Raw genomic sequence first — 19,058 nt, forward strand, 5'->3', positions numbered from 1 at the left:
GTTGAAAAGATTTCATTTTTCATTTGGGAGACAGGAGGGAACACACACATGTTCCACTGATAGATATCTCAAGTAGGGTACTCCTGTCAGAGCCATTTTTCAGAAAGTGGACGTGTCATCCACACTACCTACACAGTGAAGCCCAGAGACAGATCTGTGACACAATGTCATAATTTGTTTTTATCAGGGTCTGTCTAGCCACACTAAAGACAAGATATTAATGTTACTAGTATTTATTAACAACAAAACCTGAAAATTCAAACAAAAATAACATAGTGAAGTATGCCCCTTACGCTCTTATAATTATGTTAACCACAAATATACTTACCTCTGTTTTAAGAAAAGACTTGGAAATTAGAAACCTTTTATTTAAAAAAAAAAAGTCCAGAATATTATCTGTAGTCACAGATAACTCATAAGAAAGTACAGTTCTGGCATTTCAAAAACTAGAAAATACAACAAACCAAAACATCTTTAGAGAAGCTTGGTGAGCATATTCACTATGCAATCTATTAGTCATATGAAGGCACCTATGAATAAAACCAACTGGTTTCCTTTAATGTTAGGCTGAAAGATCCTATGACAGCACCCACAGGCCAAAAAATCAGATTAACATTCAACAAAATGATCTGCAGCTTAGCTGAGTCAAAAGTAAAGGCATTATTTAGTAGTCAGTATTAAGGATATACAAATTTCCCTATAGCATACAGATCGGAAACTCCATAAGGAAAGCAGAATCCCTCAACATGCAGTAGCTGTGCATCCCTCAAAGCAGCAGCCCCACGTCTCTCTGCACTCCTTGCCAACACTGGCATTTTTAAGCGCCTTCCCTGACTGCTCTCTCACTTTGAAGCAGCCCAAGCAAGCTGTATTTCAGCTGCTGGGCTCTGGCCTTCCCTCGCAGAAGGCACACAGCTGTCAGGGAAGCGCGGTGTTTTACGTTGGAATTTCAGGGAAGGACCAGACCCTGCTCCTTTAAAAGTCAGAGAAAGTTCTTCCTTTGGCTTAATTAGGAGCAGAAGGAGGTCCGGAGAAGCAAGTTTCTTCAACAACATGCATCTTTCAGTGTAATAGTCTCAGGCAGAAAAACAGACAGGGAGGAACAAATATCAGAGCTACCATCTGAGGAAGTGGCTGAAACTCAGACTATCTCACTGACATCCCAGATGTGGTCCTACTTAATCTTCTGACAACAGATGGGAAATGCCACTGCACTGCAAGGCGGCACTATGTGGCATCTGCCTCTCTGCCTGTGGGATGCTCCATGCTCTACAGGGCCTCTCCTGTGACAGGCACCTACAGCAGCATGAGCAGGTGCCCAGCCTGGTGTCATGAAGTTGAATTTGTTGAACTTTTGTGCCTGAGCCCAGAGTTGGCAGGCTGGTAGCAGTACCCACTGTATGCCGGCCCTGCCTGCTGCCTGCTCCCCTGCTCTGCACCTCAGAACCACCCAGGCTCCCTTGGCTCCCCAAGGCCTGCGATTCTGCAGCGGCTCAGAAGCAGGAATAAGCTGCTCAGGCAGAAGGGGGGGGAACTAAAACAAGAGAACAGCAACTGGTTAAACTGCCTCCAGTAGCACAGACTCTGAACGCTGAACTGTGTGTCTTGTGACAGAAACCCTTCATCTGAAGCGCACAAGAAGCTCACCACATCTTACATGCTACACTGGAAACATATATATATATATATGGAGTCATAAAAACACGCCAGGAAACCTATTCTGAGAGAAATGAAGTATCAGAAGGGCTGTCTCTTTCCAGCATTAACATCTCAGCCATTCTCATATTTTTGTGCGTTGCAATAAAGGGACAAGATAAAAGTCAGGACTATCTGCCTGTCAAATCACATTTTATCCTTTTATATTAAATTACCTTTCATGTTATACAAGCATATAAAAAGGTTCTGAAAGCTGTAAACCCATATAATTAACTGCTTTAACTCCAAAATTTCCCAGTTATAGCACAAAAGCTTCAGACCGCATGTGCCATGCATTGGGCTGTGGTGACACCACACAGCCCCACACAGAGGTGCTGGGGTGTGAAGGGATCTGCTGCCAGGCTGAGGGGCCGGCCGGGCCTGGTGCTCTGCAGCAGCCCTGGATCAGGAGCCATAGGGCAGGCTGTGGGGCTGAGGAAGAGCTGCAGTGTCTGGCGGCACTGGGCGAGCCCATGCAGCTGTGAAGGGCCTGGAGAAGGGGGAAGGCATCGCTGTGCACACTTCCCAGGTGTGAAGGGGCACCCAGCCAGAGCAGAAATAGATATAAACCTGTCAGGGAGGGCATCACCCGGCCGTACAAATAACTATCAAAAGGTGCCATGAACCCACAAAGCATAAAGGCGTTCATAACAGGATGAGACAAATCCGTGAAGGATCAGCGTGCCCACGACTATTAAACACTACAAACTCCATCTAATTCCAGCTCAGGAAGTTTCTGAGGCACAGTTCCCCAGAAGCAGACAGGCCATGCCAAGAGGAATGCATGTTTTTTATATGCCTTGCTTTTAATCCACTTTCCTTAAGCATCTGTTGCTGCAAAATGCGCTCCTATATTGAACAGGCTTTGGTCTGGCTCATGATAGCAATGTATCTCCATTATGTTCACCATTTTCCATGACAAAACCACATGGAGCACCACTGTTCCTGTTTGCCAAAGGAACCTGCACTTCTGCAGCTTCCTAGAGGTCTCTCTCCCTTCTCTCCCTCCCACCCCACCAAAAATAAATAAATAGAAAAAGCTCGACTGAAATTATTTTAAACAAATACAACTGGGATAGCATTAACAATAATACATGAGAGGATTATGTGGAGTGGGTAAAATATTCTGCCTCCGGGGACAGGAGTCAGAACCCTGCTTAGGAGAATCAAAAGAAGCTGTATCCTAGTGGTGGAGTGGTTAATAAGAACCTAACCAGCTAACTATTGAGGCCTAGCAGCATAATTGTACTGGTTTGTTGCCACAGGCCATGAAAACTGATGGGGATAAACTGTGAAGCCAATCTGCCACCTGTCTTTGGGTGGGCCTTAGGGCTGACCCTTCCTTTCTCTGAACCTCTTCAGCTGAGCTGTTGCTTATTGCAGTCTAGTTTAAAGTGATTTCCTAATGACTTATTTTAAATGAAAGTAAGCTTAAGTAAAAATGTGATAAAAGTGTGACTTTATGTGTTAGAGTTTTTAGAATTCAAAATTTGAAAATCCTTGGTATTAGAAATCATTACTGTAGCCCTAGATGCGTCTCACACTAACAAGCTTTAGTGTTACATTCACATTACTAGGTTAGGATTAACAGAGGATTGGCTTTCTGATTGGCAATTTAAAAAAATGTTGCATCTTTTGAAAAAGAAGTGGTGCTTTTTGTCAGCCTATCTATCTGCTACAGACAAATCTTTTCTCTTTCAAAATCCTGATACTGGATTGTAACCGGTGCGTAGGAAACTTTTATACACAAAAAAGTAGAACAGAGAGTAAGATGGCCACTTAGTTTGCTTCTGACTGTGTAAAACTTCATGGCTTAACCAAAGAGAAGGACATCTCCTGCAGGCAAAAAATCAGATGAGACTATTTTATGCTTTTGATTTACCTTTTTGAATAAATGATGATAGATAAAAGTGATATCACTCTATAAAAAAAAAGTGCTGTGGAATCAGCAGCAAGTCAAGAGGTTTAGTTGCTTTGATTAAGGTTTTTCATGTGGCATTGAGATGGTAGGAACTCAGTCATTTCTGTAGCGAGATTTCACGAGAGAGCCTGCTCTTACTGCTTTTGAGATCAAGAGCAATACATTCAGGACATATTAAGGATGGTACATTACATAGTCTATTAGTTTTAAAGGGGTGAGGCATGCCTATAATTGGAGGAAATCTTGGTTGGATCATTTATCTTATTCTATTTCATAAAACGTGCTTTGCTGTATGCTGTGCTTTCCTCTTTTACATTTTAAACAGGAAGGAATATATATATATTTTTTTACATTGAAAGAACAAATAATTAACACATAATTGGCATATGCTCCATAGGTAGAAAATAGCACAGGCTGTGATTTGATTTAATCGCCTGGCCACGGAGGCCGGAGGAGGTCTGCAGCATCCCCAGTCTATCGCTCCCCTGAAGGACTTGTGGATTCAGAAGAGCAGTTGCTCACCCAGAGACAGTGGGTAAATGCAGCAATTCCCTTGAAAGTTAAAGCTCCTTTTGTCAGAGCACCCCGCCAGCTAAGGGATTTTTTGAGAGAACAGAACCACGTCCAGAGCACCTCGCCTGCTCCAGGGTGGCTCACATTGCTGTAGGACCTTGTGCAGAGAAGGGAAACTGTGTGCCCATACCCTGCTCTGTCTCACTGATCTGTACAAAAAACACAGAGAATCTAAGCCCACATCATCATTCTAATTGTTTTTACCAACATCTAAGTTTTGCATCTTTGATAGTGTGTGTATCTTAATTAGGAGCTGGTTCTCAAGTGTATTAAAAAGAAACTGAACAAACGAAATAATTGTATAATTCTAATACATCATTCTGAGTATTCAAATGATCTAATTGCTGTAGCTTATTAGAGCAGGCCCAAACTTATCCTCCTCCTTCCCCTTTCTTGAACACACTGAGTGGCAGAGGTTCTAACATATAGACCAGAATCTGAATCTGAATGTTATAGCTGATACGTGGCACCTGTTTTAAGTCTAGCAGGAATGAATGCATGTAATAAAAAGAGAAAGGAGGTTCTAATGTACTTAAGCACTTTATAAAGAATGATTTTAATGTAACACACTATTCTGCTTTACTGGCTGTTTAATATTTAGAGTTTCTATTTTAATCAACTATGGTTCCAATAAGAACAATAATTGAATAGCAAAACTAGGAGGCAACTCCCACATTTCAGCACATTGCAATCACTGTGTTTAGTGTAGGAAACTTTCTTCTCATACGTGCAAAGTATTTCAAAATAGTGTACTTGCACACAAAGATTTTTTGGCAGCGCAGGGGAGAACATAACCCCACGAAGGCAGCGCAGCAGCTGCAGCATGCAACACCCTTACAGAAGGGCTGGGGGCTGTACCACAAACTGTAGTGAGCCGTGTGGGGAAGCTGTGGGGAATGAATCAACTAAATGCTTCTAAAAAGTCTTGGATCTTGTGTTTCTCCTCTGCCTTCAGGGAGCTATGAAAGGAATTGGGACTCTTTCTTAATGCTGATATTTGCGAGCATAAGCAAAGGGTTCTTCCTATTTTCCCCACCTGACTCAGCATGCGGTACAAAACGTGGCTCGTGCAAAAGAAAGGCTCCCCAGCTGCTTTGTCTTCTGTTTCCTCATCCTCCTGATTAATAGATTAATGACCTTCAGATCCATGAAGCTCTTTTTTCTTCTTACAGCTAAGATTTTTATAAGGCCCTGATCAGAAAAAAAAATCACCTCCCTGTTCTGTCACCCTTTGTAAATTCAAGATGGCACAGATGTAGCAGAGTTACAGTTCCAGTGTTTACAAGGATTAGCTGGTGTCTCCAGCCAATTTTAAATAGCGCTGCAGAGAACCGACTTCCCCTAACAAGATTGCTCACAGCTCTGTTCCCTTTCTCTAATTTAACTGTTCCAGCTCTGAACACACCCTTGATACTGGTACTTTGTAAGCTGCTTGCCAGTGCCTTCACACAATTTATTCAAGAATTTTATTAAGAAGCTCAGACGTAGCCTGGGGTCTCACGTAGGCATATAAGAAGATTTGGTTAATATTTTGGAAAATATAAAAGTGTAATCTTTGCCTGCTTAAAACTATTTCTTTCAGTTCTTTCAGAGCAAATGAACAAGGAGTCATCAGCAGAGCCACACTACTGCAGGATCATGTAATGCTGAGAAGAATGGACCTCCTATATTTGGCTGCTGAAGTGAACATGCAATGTTTTGTAACATGCTCAGTAAGCAGATGTCATGCGTTTGACTGCTCTTTGCAGGGATCAGCAAAAGCAAAGCACTACCACTGCTCCTGGTCATTCTGGAAGGCGAATGATTTTGATGCAAGTGGGAAAAAGGAGGCTGTTTGCACACTCCTTTGGGATTAATGTGCAGTAGCTGAGAACACCTGACATTCTCAGTTTGTTATCTTTCCTGGATAATCTTTGATGAGGGAACCATGTGTATTTTCCTCTCTCTACTTCACATGTGCATCCTAGACTTATGGAGAGCTGTCTAAAATAAGGAGGAATGTGGCAGCGTGACTGACATCTCCTTTCCATACAGACGAGATATCTGCATGTGGAGATCACAGGCACACCATCTGATCCTGAATGAAACATGTGGGATATGACCCCAAGCGAAGATACGGGCTCTGGTCTAATAAAATTTCTTTTAGTGCGCTTTGTAATTAGAGCCTGTTCTGCAAGTGTGCTCTCTGATGGCTGGTTCACGTTAAAAAGGAAAATGAAAAATGTTTTTGAGTAGGATAGAGGTTAATACTGGAATTTTGTTTAAACAGCTCAGTACTGCTGCAAGGACAGGGACATGCAGATAATAGGAATTTATTTTTACAGACACTACCTTCTGAAAACAAAATCATAGGCACATGCTGTTGATTCTGATGAAGCTGGTGATGCGGATATTTGTAAGCAGAAATATTTAACTTACGAATATTATCACAATTTATCATATTTGAATATTATTTTTCATTTCAAAAATAAATATCTCCAAAGTAAAGTGTTCTTATCTTTCCCTCTGTGGTTCATCCTTCTTCCCATACTGAATGCAGTGGTCACATCACGCTCACTTAGGATAATACCTCTGTCACTGTCATGGCGAAAGTCTGTGATTCCCTGGCAACAGGATATTTCCAATGTTAAAAAAGATTGCCTTTTGTTACAGGACGTATTGGCAGGAAGGGCAAATTATGATGTTCCCTAAACTGAGTTACTTGCTCAGTATCAGCATCAATGGCCAGAAAAAGCAGCGAGTACTGCCCTAGAGAAGGGGGATTGAGACGAGCCAGGTGGAGGCTAGGGAGGTTCCTACCTTCAGTCAGATTGTATATTATATTAGGCTAGAGAGAACAACTAAATCCAAACCATAATGAATCTGTGCTTACTGAGAATGGAGCAGGCCAGAGTTTGACCACATGCTGCTGCATGCACTATTATGCCTGTCAGGGAAGAGAAGGGGAACACAACAAAATACATATAATGTGTGTTTCTATGATTCTGTGACTCTGTGACAGTTTGACCATAGATGCAGCTGTACAGACAAGGCAGCACTTCTGCTGGCACACCTTCTCTTGTAGTCTAGAGGAGGGGAGGAAAAGATGCAGGAGAAGAAGGGTTGCTCTAGTGATGCACACACTACAAAGGCTTCTAGCACACATTGTTGCGCTGGTAAACTGCTCCTTGTTTAGACAGAGTTGAATGGGAACAGCTATCATAAACCAGATTATTATGATTTCTTTGGCAGTTCAATTATGTAAAAGGAAGTTTGAGACTTACTGCCACTGATGGAGAAATTTGAACGCGTACAACTCCGTGCAAGGTCTCTGCACCATTAAATGTGTGCTTGGACTGTTTATGAGCACAAGTCATACATCAGTACAAACTCACAGAGTATTTGGAGCACCTGGCCACCAACGTCAGTGCTTGGCAGCCCAGGATTCCCTGCACAGATGCCTGCAGGGAAGATGGATACTTACCACGTACCTGTGTGTCCTGAGCGGGCACTTGCGGCCCTCCCCAGTGAGCACATGGGGCCTGAGCACTCAGCTGGGCTGCTGTGACCAGCATGGCTGAGCAGAAGTGTCATTGCCAGCTGGGTCAGGGATGTGCTGGGATTTCCCGTGTGCTTCAGTGAATGTCTTCCACAACAAAATTGAGAGATGAGAAGAAAAATCAGTGACCTCCGGGTTAAAGGCCAGATTTCACTATCCATAATCTCCCGCTGAATTGTCACAGTAACAAGGTCAGAACAGAACTTTCTTTGGTTTTCATTACCCATAAACAAACACACCTGTATGACTTGAAATCAGTTGGGAGTGAATATTAACAAGAAAGAAAAACAACAACCTTTTTAAAAACAACCTTTGAATTACGCAACTCTGCTGATGATTTGCTGTGATCAAAGCCATTCACTCCATCAGTGCAGGGCTTCGGATCCTTCTGACACTTGTGACACTTACCTGAGGACTGGGAGCCTGCCTGCTTGTCTGACACCTCCTGGTCCCTGGTGCAGTTTACATGCAAGGCTATTGAAGGTACCTGTGAGACGATCCTTTTGTGTAAGTATTTTTAATAAGCTTGTCAGGAAAATCTACAAGGTGACTCCATCACGTGCCAGAGTGGCAGGCCACACATCTCTACCAGGGAATTCACAAGAATCTCATAAGAGGTAGGAAATAACCAGAGAAACTGAAAGTGATAAGATCTGATAACAAGCTCGGCATTATTCTTATCACCACTCAGTGCAGGGATAAGCTGACAAGATCTATGAAATGTAACAAGGCTGATTAAAAAGTGCCCAGATGTCCTGTAACCATCTGAACAGAGTGAGAGATTTACCCTACTAAGGAACTCTTGGGATGTCTTCCAAAGCGCTTGAAATATCACCAAGCAGTAACACGTGTATTTTGTCTGATATAAAAGTCCCAACATCAGCATTTTATAGTCCTTACTTCTTCAGTATTTAAAGTTAATATTAGAGATAAGTGCAAATTTACAAATTGAAATAGCTAAGTTGTAGTTACTGTAAAACTTTACACAATCTTCCCAAATTTGCAAATAATTTAACATTTTCAAAAAAACCCACCTATGATTTAGTATGAACAGAAGGATCACACTGTGAGTTTCTAGGGAGGGCACATCTTGCAATGTAGGTTGAAAGAACTGCTGGCACGTGACACTGGGATCCAACAGAAATATACAAACACATCATAGCAACAGTGAGCAGAGATGGGAATTTACAATAGGAAATAAGGGGAGCTGCAAATACATGGTGCCTGAACACAGAAATAGGGGCACCTGTGAGACAGGATCCATCCAGAACAATATCAAAAATTGTCTAAGGTAGCTTAGCCCACTGGCCTATATTGTGATACTGATTTCATGCAAATTTTCCCATTTCTTAATAAAGCGGATTTCTCAGCATGTAACCAGTGGAGCAAGGGTTACTATTTCAGCCAGGGCCATTAGTTTTCTGACACTATAAAAGCACATTTTAGCACCAAAAGATTTAAAAGAAAACCCTTTACCTTTCCTTAAAAAAAAGCACAACTCCGACCCCACGTTCTGTCCTTTCCACTTACCTTATGAACACATCTTTCTTTCATCTTCTGACGTACCTAGAAAGTAAACCGTTGGTGTTTGTTATCCTACAATAGTAGTGGAGAAACTCCTGTTTTTTCCTTGTTCCATGAAATACAGTTTTATACTTTTGATGCACTACCACAGTGAGGATCCAGTCAGTCCAGACCAGGTGAATTCCACAGCCCTCCCTCAGGAGAAAGTCTGATTCAAACCAACACGACAGCTTGGTTGAGATGGAGCCTCAAATTAAGCTCATGTGGTTTTGCCCTTAACTAAAACCAACCTGATAACGATATGTTAAAAAAGTGGTCTGAAGAGCAATGTTTTGTTAATATTAACAACAGCTTAAAAGTTTGTCAAAGTGCAAAGGCCACTTCTTAACATAGAAAACGTGCCCAATCTTAAGTTCCTGAGTTGTATTATGACTTCTTTCTTGAGTAAAGTTTAATTAATTTGAATTAACTATGAGATGAATTAGTTTATTTGATGTGTCTATTCTACCAATGACATTAAGATTTAAAATTCAGAATTGACTTGACCTTGAGCAGCATATGTACTCAAACTGTGTGATAAAGAAGAATATTAATCATTTAATTTGATAAAATGAACAGCTGTTCTAGTTGATTGGAAACAGCTAAAAGTGTAAAACGTATTTTGTGAATGCAAAATTAAAAGTTAATTTTATTATAGAGTGCAATTTGCCAACTAGAAATAAATTCCTGAGATGTAAGCAATATATTTTTGTAATGCTCTACCCACACATCAGAAAGGTCACATCGATTTAAATGCCGTATTACTATAAAAGTTGAACGATTTCAATTGAAAAACGATCATATGATGTAGCTATTTAGAGATGAATATGAAACTGCTGTGACGGATTTGCCCTGTTTCCAGTGAGCAGTTTAAAAGCTGTAGTGACATACCATTTCATTAAGCAAAAGCTGCTACTTTCACTTACCTTGTGCCACAGATGCCTAGTTTTCTACTTTTCCACAATTTTGTGGGATTTTGGTATATGTTTGTTGTTGCTGTTGTTGTTATTCTTTTTTTTTAACTCAGAGATTAAGATTTTAATTAGCATTTGACATCATAGATTTTCAATGAAATTCATCTCTTCTGACAGGCATTTAACTCATTTTGGTTGCACATATTTTTAACCTGTGCAATTTCATGCTGTAAATTTATCTATCATGTGGACACTATACAAGGTGGGAGGGTACAATATTAACACAACATATATATACACATAATCAAGCACCCCCCGCCTCCAAGCATGGTGCTGGCACTGCCTGGGCAGTAGTTTTCTGCTCCAAGCCTGAAGTGTGAGCCTGCAGTAACCAAGGGAGCAGTGGAAGCGTCGATGTGCCGGCACCAGTCCAATCGTGAGGACTGAGTTAGAGCCCCAAAGATTCTGGCCAGATGCTGGGTAGGTATGCCTCAGCTCGTCATCTAACTGGAGAACATGTTTCTGTAATGGCCCAGCTTCGTAGTCGCTACATCTGTGATTTTCAGGCTATTTTACCTGCTCTCCCAGCGCTGCTCCCCACTCCCTATTCAGGCTGAACTTGTGCCAGAAGGCAGCCAACACACTGCTCCACCCTACGTTAGTACTTTGCCTTGGCCTCGGCAAGAGAATAGAGAAAGGCTGCTATCCTGTGGCCACCTTTGAGCCATTATCCCATCCTGTAAGAGTATCTTTTGTACGCTGGGATACCACCGTTCCCCCTCCCCTGCTACCAACAGAAGCTCTCCCATTACTGTCCGTTTGAGGCACATCTGATCTGTGTACAGAACTGAAAGGCTACTTACTGAAAGAGGCCCTTTTTCACAGCAGCCTTGAATTCTGCAACATTACATTCCTACTGTAACTTAATCTCAAAGCGAGGAAGGAGGCTGTCTCCGCGTGCCAGGAAACATTCTAAAAAGCAGGAGCATTATGTTTTTTTCCCGATGACACATTTAAGTGACAGTTGTAAATGGGACGTGCTGTTGTCTCAATGACTTTTAGAAGTAAGGACTCCTCAACGGGATCCATCTGTCACTGCCTCCGCTGCCTGCGCTCAACACCAAAGGCACCTCACTACCCCCCAGCAAGCTTCTGGGGACTGAATGCTGGGCAATGACTGCCATCTGCCAATGCCAAAGGTGTTTCTCACAGGGCTTGCTATAGCAGGACAGGTTATAGAAGGTTCCACAATAGTAAAGAACATAACAAAATGGGTCTTAATTAAATCATTTGACCCTAACAATATCGTGCCAGAAACGAAATCAGAATGATAACCACTACGATACTGTTGAATAGCTGTACCAGAGAAACTATCCATTAGCTTATTATTTCAGATGTGAGCATGCAAGTAGTAGTGTCTCATCTCATTTCCTGAGAGCACCTCCCAGACCCAGCACACCCGCAGACACACTTGTCGTGCACATCCCGTCACCACCAGCGCTGCCCGGCCCGCTGCTGTGCAGACTCAGCTCTGCAGCTGGGCACCGTGGGCTCAGTGCCAGCGCGGTTCGGGCTTGTGGGCAACCAGGGAGCACAGCCAGCCTGGGGAAAATAACTGCAGGTGAAATGACACGGTCGCTATCTTAAAGAGCAAAGTGGAGCAGGCTTCTCCTGGTTTGTTTCACACCATTTTCAGTTAGAAAAGTAGAGAACTTGCTACAGTAAAAAGACTCATATTTTCACATAGCTGTATGCCTAAGCTCACACGATGCCTGATAGCAGACAGCAGACCCCAAAGGCTGTGGCTGCCCACAAAAAGTACCTCGAAACACAGTTTGGGGCCACGCTCCGTCCCCTCTGCCGGCGCTGTCCGCGGCGGCACGCCGGGAGGAAGGCGAGCCTTGTACCCACATATCCTGCGCTCTGCAGGCAGGTGCGCTGCGGCAGCATCTTTGGCAGTGCCTCTCCAAAGCCACCGCCGGGCAGCGGCCCGCGCTCCTCCGACGGCCATTCCCGCCCAGCGCTGAGGTCCGGACCGAACTGCGCGGTCCCCTTCCGCGCTCGTAGCCCCACAGTCGGTAACCGAACATAGCCCGAGGGGCCGCCGCGGGCCGGGAGAAGCCGGGGTTGCGGGAGGCGCCCACCGCGAGCAGCCCCCACCGCTCCGCCCGCCCGCCACTCCCCGGGAGGGTGGGGAGCGGCGGCCCCGGGGCGGGGCGGGGGCCCGGGGCGATCAAACGACGCCGACTCGGCAGGACCTCCCGGCTGACCCCAGTGTTAACGTATTTATTTTCACGCTGCAATCGCGGGTCGCTGTACAGAAACATGCTGGGGCCCCGCGCGGAGCCGGGACGAGGGAGGAAACACTTGTATTAAACAGAGCCGTTAAATAACCTGTACACGGAACGTCAGTCTTTTCCCCTGAAAGCGCCGAGCGCGGCCGCGGGCTGCCCCGCTCCCGCTCCGGCGGCCCAAGGGGCAGGGCCCGTCCCGGGACAGCGGCCGCGGGGCCCTGCGAGCGTCCTGCCCCGCAGCCCCGGGCCCCCCCCGGGGGCTCCCGCTCTCCTTGCGCGGTGCGAGTCCCGAAGCCGCCCCGCCGGGCGCCCGCGGCGGTCACAGGTCGCGGCCGTCCTCCCGCTTGACGGCGTCGGCCGCCGCCTTGAGCTTCTTGTTCTGGTGCGTCTTGACGTGCTTGGCCAAGTGGTCGCTGCGCATGAAGCGCTTCCCGCACTCGGGGCAGACGAAGCGCTTCTCGCCCGTGTGAGTCCGCAGGTGCCGCTGCAGCTCGTCGGAGCGGGTGAAGCTCTTCCCGCAGAAGAGCCAGTTGCAGACGAAGGGCCGCTCGCCCGTGTGCCAGCGCAGGTGCGCCTTCAGGTGCGAGGTCTTGCCGTACACCTTGCCGCAGCCCGGGATGTGGCAGACGTGCTGCTTCTTCTTGCCCGGCTCCGCCTCCGGCGCGCTGCCCGCGGCCGCCTGGCAGTTGGGGCAGCGGCAGCGGCGGCACCTCCTGGCCGTGGCCGCCAGGGGAGACTTGGTCTGCAGCAGGGCGGCGATCTGCGTCTGGTACTGCGCGAAGTCCGAGTGGCCCAGCACCAGGCCCCGCGGCAGCGCGGCGGCGGCGGCGGGGAAGCGGTGGGCGCAGCCGGGCGGGGCGGCGGCCTGCGGGATGCTCCACCAGGGCAGGTCCTCGGGCGGCGGGTTGGGCGAGAGCTGGCGGCAGGGCTGCGCGGGCGGCAGCAGGTTGGAGTAGCCGGGCGGCAGCGCGGCCTGGGCGGCGTACGGGACGTAGGCGGGGGGGCAGGCGGACGGCAGAGCGGCCATGGAGGAGGGCAGCATCTTGACGGGGGAGAACTCGTAGGGGTAGGAGGGGTCGGCGGGGGGCGTGAGGGGCAGCTCGTGGCCCCCCCCGAAGGAGGGCTGCAGGTGGCTCTTCTGCGGGGTCAGCCCCAGGCTGGGGTGCGGCGGCGGCAGCCCCCCCGGCGAGTGCGCGGGCATCTCGCCGCCCCACGGGTGGAAGATCCTGGAGGGGGATCCGAGCGTCGGCTCGTAGGGCACCGGCAGGAAGTCGGCGGGCGCGGCGCCCGGCTGTCCGATGCGGCTGCAGGTGGCGGCCAGCAGGGCCAGCGGCGAGTGCTTGGCCACGTCCGGGGAGGCGCTGGGGGTGCGGTCCTGCGGCGGCGGCCGGGGCGCGGGGAGGGAAGCACAGCGCGTTACTCGCCGCCGCCCGCCCCGCCGAAACTTTCCGCGCCCGCCCGCCCGTCCGCCCGTCCCGGAGAGCCCCCGCTGAGCTCCGCGCCGCGCCGCGCCGCCGGGAAACTTCCCGAGAGCGGCAACCCCGCCCCGCCCGGCGCGGCCCGCGCCCCGCCTGGAGCAGCCCTTCCCTGCGGGAGGCCCCGGTCCCGGCCTCGGTCCCGGAGGTGAGCCCCGTCCGGCGCCCGTCCGCCCGCACGGAGGAGCCTCGGGCGCTGGCACTGACCTGGAGGAAAGCCTGGAGCGAGTCGTTGCGGAGGACGGCGACCGCGGCCATGGCTACTGCGCCCGGGGCGAGGGGCCCCGTCGGGGCATGGGGACGCCGCGGGGCTGCCGGGCCGCCCGCTCTGCGCTGCTCTGCCCTCCGGCCTCGCCTCCGCGCCCTGCCCACCCCGCGCCGCCGATCTCCGCGGCCCGTCTGCCTGCGCCGGGATCACCTCCAAGAATTTGATAAGGACTTTGCTGGGCCGCCAGCCAGTCAGAAGGAAGATTTATGGCTTTGAAGTTTGCCGCTACCCAATCATCAAAGAATAGCGGCTCTTTCAGAAGCGAAAGCAAATCCTTTGAATCCACAAAGCTCCTATGGTGTGTTTGTTGGTCGGGATAAAAGAACTGATTATTAGGGGGGATGGGAAGGGAGGAGATAAAGGCGGGACAATTAATGAAGTAATCACTATGTGGGAAATGTATATACACAAATAATTGGATTTTCTTGATCAAAGGACCCCGTACCGCCTGGAGACCCTCTCGCGGGATGCGCGAGACACCGGATCCCCCCCTCCCTCCTCGTGTTGGGCTTTTCTTTTTTTTTTTTTTTTCCCGCAATTAAGGGGTTGCGGCGCAGCCCCGAGGTGACAGTGTGGCTTTGTTATTGCCCGAGATCTGCCTCCGGCCGCCCCCGAGCTCACACCGCAGCGCGGCCGCTCCACCTGAGCGGGGCCGCCCTGTCGTGGCCCCGGAACTTCTCCCCGCAGCCCCCCGCCCTCGGGGAATGCCCCAACCGAGCTCCGCGCATCCCCCGCCCGCTGCCTTTGGGGACCTTTGGGTGAGGGCTGGGCGGAGGCCGGGGAAGGAAGGCTGGGGGATGTAAGAGCTCGGGCAGGCGGGCAGAGAGCGGTCGGCGGCAGAGGAGCGGCGCGGAAAAGTTTCACCCAGCGGGCGCCGACCGCTACCGCCGCGCTCCCTTAAATGAAGGCAGAGTCCCTCCCGGCAGCGCCTTTGGCTGCGGGCGGCCTCGGGCTGCGGGCGGGCGGAGCTCCGTGCCCCTCCGCACCCCCCCGGGGCCGGGGCAGCGCCGGGCCGCGGCCGTGCGAAGCCATCAGCCCGGGTAACTCGATCCTCCCCGCGGCCGTCGGGTGCGATTGCATTCACACCACCGCCGCAGGCCCTTTAAACGCCGGCACAGAGATCCTTATCTGCCTTTCCCGTGGAAACAATCGCCGTCCGCTCAAAGACTTCCAAGAGTCGCAGAACTGAATTAGGCCGCTGTCTTTTGAAGGGATTAAAGCGCCGAGTCCTCTCCCACGGCTCCACGCGGAGTACCGGGGAGAAGCAGAACCCGACCCCGTGTCACACCCCGCCCGCAGCAGCCGGGTACGGCCCGGGGGCCTCCGGCTCGGTGGGAGCTCAGCGACGGGACGGCCGTGGCGTGCGGTAGGCCCAGGGGCGAACTGTGTCAAAACCGGGTCTCGTAATACATTTTACTGCCCGTCTCTATGGTGCGCTAAAACTGCAAAGAGCACTGAGTTTAGGAGCACTGCTTAGCCCACGCTTTGGGTGATGGTACGGCTGCCACACTGCCCTGGGTTTGGCTCAGCGGATTGATCCAGCACTGTAAAAGTGCACCTGTTACTCCCTGACCCATAATGTCATTGCAGAACATTTAGGTGCGGAAAATATATTTTCTAAATGCACTATTTTTCAGCATTTCAGGAGTCACTTCTGAAAAAAACTATTCTTCAAAGACTACTGCTGAACAGGGGTGCTCAACAAACCCATACTTTTTTTCACCACGTGCAAGTACTCTTTACCAAGTCTCTGAGGAGAAAAAACAAGCAGGAGAAAAAAGTCGAGTGCTGAGGGTCAGGGCATGCCAATGGGACTGACGGTGTGTTGGGAAAGAGGCGCTGCCAAGGGAAATAGCCTGAAGACCCTCCCTGTAGACACTCTAAACTTGTAAGGTAGCTTATTCCAGCAATGCATACATGTTAGTGAAAGGCAGGCAGTGCTCCTTGTGCCTAACGAGACCACGTAGGTAAGTGCCCACCGACATGGGGAGAATTTTTGAGATGAACACAGCAGAAAAGCCAAACCTCAAAGTACTCCCAGCATGGCCAGAAGCAGTCCTCAGGGCAGTGGTGTGCTCCCAGCAGGCAACAGGCCCCAGCACAGCTGGCACACAGCCGGCAGCCAGCAAGCCCCGACTCGGCTGCTGGTATGTGCTGAGGTCCCGGCACTGCGGGCACTGGGTGAGCTCTGGCTGTGGGTGGCACTGGCCCATCACACAGTTGCTGCCAACACAGGCTCAGGGTCCCAGGGAGGTCTGGGAAAAGCTCTGGCTATGAAGATGAAAGAGCTCCCTCCTCAGCTGGGCAGAAAGACTTACGAAAGTGGCCCTGAAGGATTGACAAAAGGGTCTTCTCAGAAATGCGGTGCACAGTATGCTTCTGTTTCACTTCAGACCTTGATGCCTTACTGGTGCAGGATAATACTTCTGCAATAGCATACACAGGTAAGTGCACAGATGATGCAAACTATTCAAACATAATTTTACAAAGAAATATTAGCATCAGTGCAATGATTCCAAATGTATACAGCACGCGTCTTATGCTTTCTACCCTCACAGTGCTCTACAAATACATTCTCACTATAGTCTTACACAGCAGGGCCAGCTTCCATCCCCGTCTTTACAAGGCAACATCTATGGCCATGCACACAGCAGTGCCAGGCTTGGACAGAAGAGCCCCTTGCCTTCCCCTCGCATAGACATTTCCAGGCCACTGTTCACCAAACACTTCACCAAACCACCCCTGCTCTGCCCAGGGCCCAGAACCTCGACGTGAAGCAGCAGTGACCAGGGAGCACCAGTTGAGGCATGTCCTGCTGGCTGGTCGTGCCAAGTCAAAGAAAGGAGTCACATTTCACATCACTCCTTAGTAAGCCCTTCTCACCCAGGGCCGCAACTGCTTGGCCAGCTGTTCGAGAACCCAGGACAAGGAAAGGAAAAAGGACGTTCCCCTCAGACACGGGGCTGTCAGCATGGCCATGGCTCCAGCTCTGGCCTAACAAATAGCAGCATTTTCCTCACACTTCTAGAATGTTTGAGATGGAGGGCAAACAGGGGTACACTATCAGGCCCCTCTCCCTCAGTAAATCTCTCTCCCTCAGTAAATCTCACATCCCTGTTTCTCATCCCATGTACAGGAAGCCCCATACTCTAGCTTTACTGAGCAGAGAGTATCACGTATTATATATGAAAGAGAGAATGGTCTGTGGTTAAGGACAGATAATGCAATAAAATGGAAATGCATTCTTAATCTAAATTACCTATCCCTTAGTCTAAATTAGCCAGTTCGTATGCTGGGAAATGTGAGAGAGAGAGATTATGATGCTGCAGTGCTGGGACTCCAATGTCCAAATGGCACAGCTCTGTCACGAGCCACTTTTAAACCCAAATAATGGGATTTGGGAGAAATCTGTCACTGATCACCACTGACTGCTTCTCAGGAGGCCATAGGAAACCAAAAGGGACCATTTTCCCACTTTTTTTTTTTTTGTCTCACAATAAGAAATGCTGGAGAAAAAACAAACAAACAAAAAAACAAGTATCCTTACTGATACACTCGAGTACAGGGTTGTGCCACAGCACTCTTCTGTCAAAATTCACACAGCAGTCAGTGGAGTAGCTGCCCATAAGAGCTGAGGCGGGCTCATGCTTTGCTACATTTTTCACGCTAAGAATACTTGGCACATGCAGTGATTCAGAAAGAAGCTGTTCCATAGTGCCAATGATTCTCTTTAATGAGATATAGTTATCAGTTGATTTATGAGTTTCTCCTGCCTGTTCTCATTTACTTGGCTCTAAATTAAGGAAAAGATCGTTTGCATTCTAGAAGTAAAACAGTGTTTATAAGAGAACAGAGTAATCAAAATCCCTCTTAAATCAAGATTTAGAAATGCACACAGAGAGATTAGAGGTAGTTTTTCCCAGCCTCCCCAAAAAGGATAACAAGAGTTCCAGCAATGTGCATTGCCTTATCCATTAAACTCAGTGTCAAAGACTCAAGAAAAAGCATTGCATTTCCAGTTTTATCTGGTTTTCCATATGAGTATAGTGTTACCTTATCTCAGGAATTTAATGTAGGAAGAGACAAAAGGAGCCTTCTGCCCCAGCCTCGTGATACCGTGATGACCTCCTCCTGGGAGATACTACGCTCCCTGTTAATTTAGATACCATATGCCTCAATGGTCATCACGTCAGTGGCTGCTCTCTATTTTATGGCCCTCACAGAGATTTTGATCCCGTTGTCTATAAAAGGAACCACTACCTCTGTTTGCTGTTGCTCTGCCAGTCAGAGGCACCTCAGCTGATCAGTATTTGCTCATACTTACCTACAAACAGCACAATTCAGACACCTTTGCTCTTTCCTTTGGCATATGCTCCACTGTTTTTTATAGGCCACTCGCACTGCTTGAAGTTAAGCATCAAAAAGCAGAAATCAGTAGCAGAGGGATGTAGGAGGCAGGAAGCAGCTGCACAGAGTGGAGCAGCACCACTGCTCAGATGCACCAAGCCAGGAGGGAGCGGCTGCAGGCCTTCTCATTAGGCTGCAGCAGAATATTCTCTCTGCTGATATTCCTGCAGCCCCTCAGTTCCCAGATCTGGGCTCTGTTTGTGTGTTACAGGGTGGATGCATTTGATCTCCTTTTCCTGAGCAAGCCAGCATTTCACAGGGAGACAGAGGCAAAAGGCTGTCACTTGTGGTGGTGAGGTAGAAAAGCAACCTGAGAGCTCAACCGTAGTAGTGCTGAGATCGGCTGGGAGAGCTAGGAGTGGGCATGGCCACATACATGCTGGTGCTGGGGTCACTGGCAATGAGAATAC

General features: G+C 48.6%; 2 protein-coding genes across 3 annotated transcripts in view; both read right to left on the reverse strand.

Moving 5' to 3' along the window:
- MYO3B (myosin IIIB) overlaps positions 6,486–19,058 on the reverse strand; it is a 231,995-nt gene continuing 219,422 nt past the window's right edge. The window contains exons 39-40 of one of the 2 annotated variants that reach the window (XR_002439454.1): positions 9,258–9,293; positions 6,486–8,854 (exon numbers count right to left, since the gene is read on the reverse strand). The gene's annotated coding sequence lies outside the window, so the exon portion shown is untranslated. Of the gene's footprint in view, positions 9,294–19,058 lie in introns of both variants that reach the window. The other variant, XM_021399366.1, reaches the window with a different exon arrangement.
- On the reverse strand, positions 12,685–14,639 carry SP5 (Sp5 transcription factor). Its single transcript, XM_021399386.1, has 2 exons — positions 14,181–14,639; positions 12,685–13,873 (listed from the first exon to the last, which is right to left on the reverse strand). Exons 1-2 carry the CDS (start codon positions 14,229–14,231, stop codon positions 12,818–12,820), a joined length of 1,107 nt encoding a protein of 368 aa, XP_021255061.1. The 5' UTR covers positions 14,232–14,639; the 3' UTR covers positions 12,685–12,817.

This window comes from Numida meleagris, chromosome 5 (assembly GCF_002078875.1).
Source record: "Numida meleagris isolate 19003 breed g44 Domestic line chromosome 5, NumMel1.0, whole genome shotgun sequence".
Taxonomy (NCBI): Eukaryota; Metazoa; Chordata; class Aves; order Galliformes; family Numididae; genus Numida; species Numida meleagris.

What these genes read in the sequence shown, in the direction of transcription:
- SP5 (XM_021399386.1), bottom strand. Translation starts at nt 14,231, where the DNA reads ATGGCCGCGGTCGCCGTCCTCCGCAACGACTCGCTCCAGGCTTTCCTC. An exon ending in CGCTCCAGGCTTTCCTCCAG is followed by an intron (nt 13,874 to 14,180) that starts GTCAGTGCCAGC and finishes CCGCCGCCGCAG; the next exon opens with GACCGCACCCCCAGCGCCTC.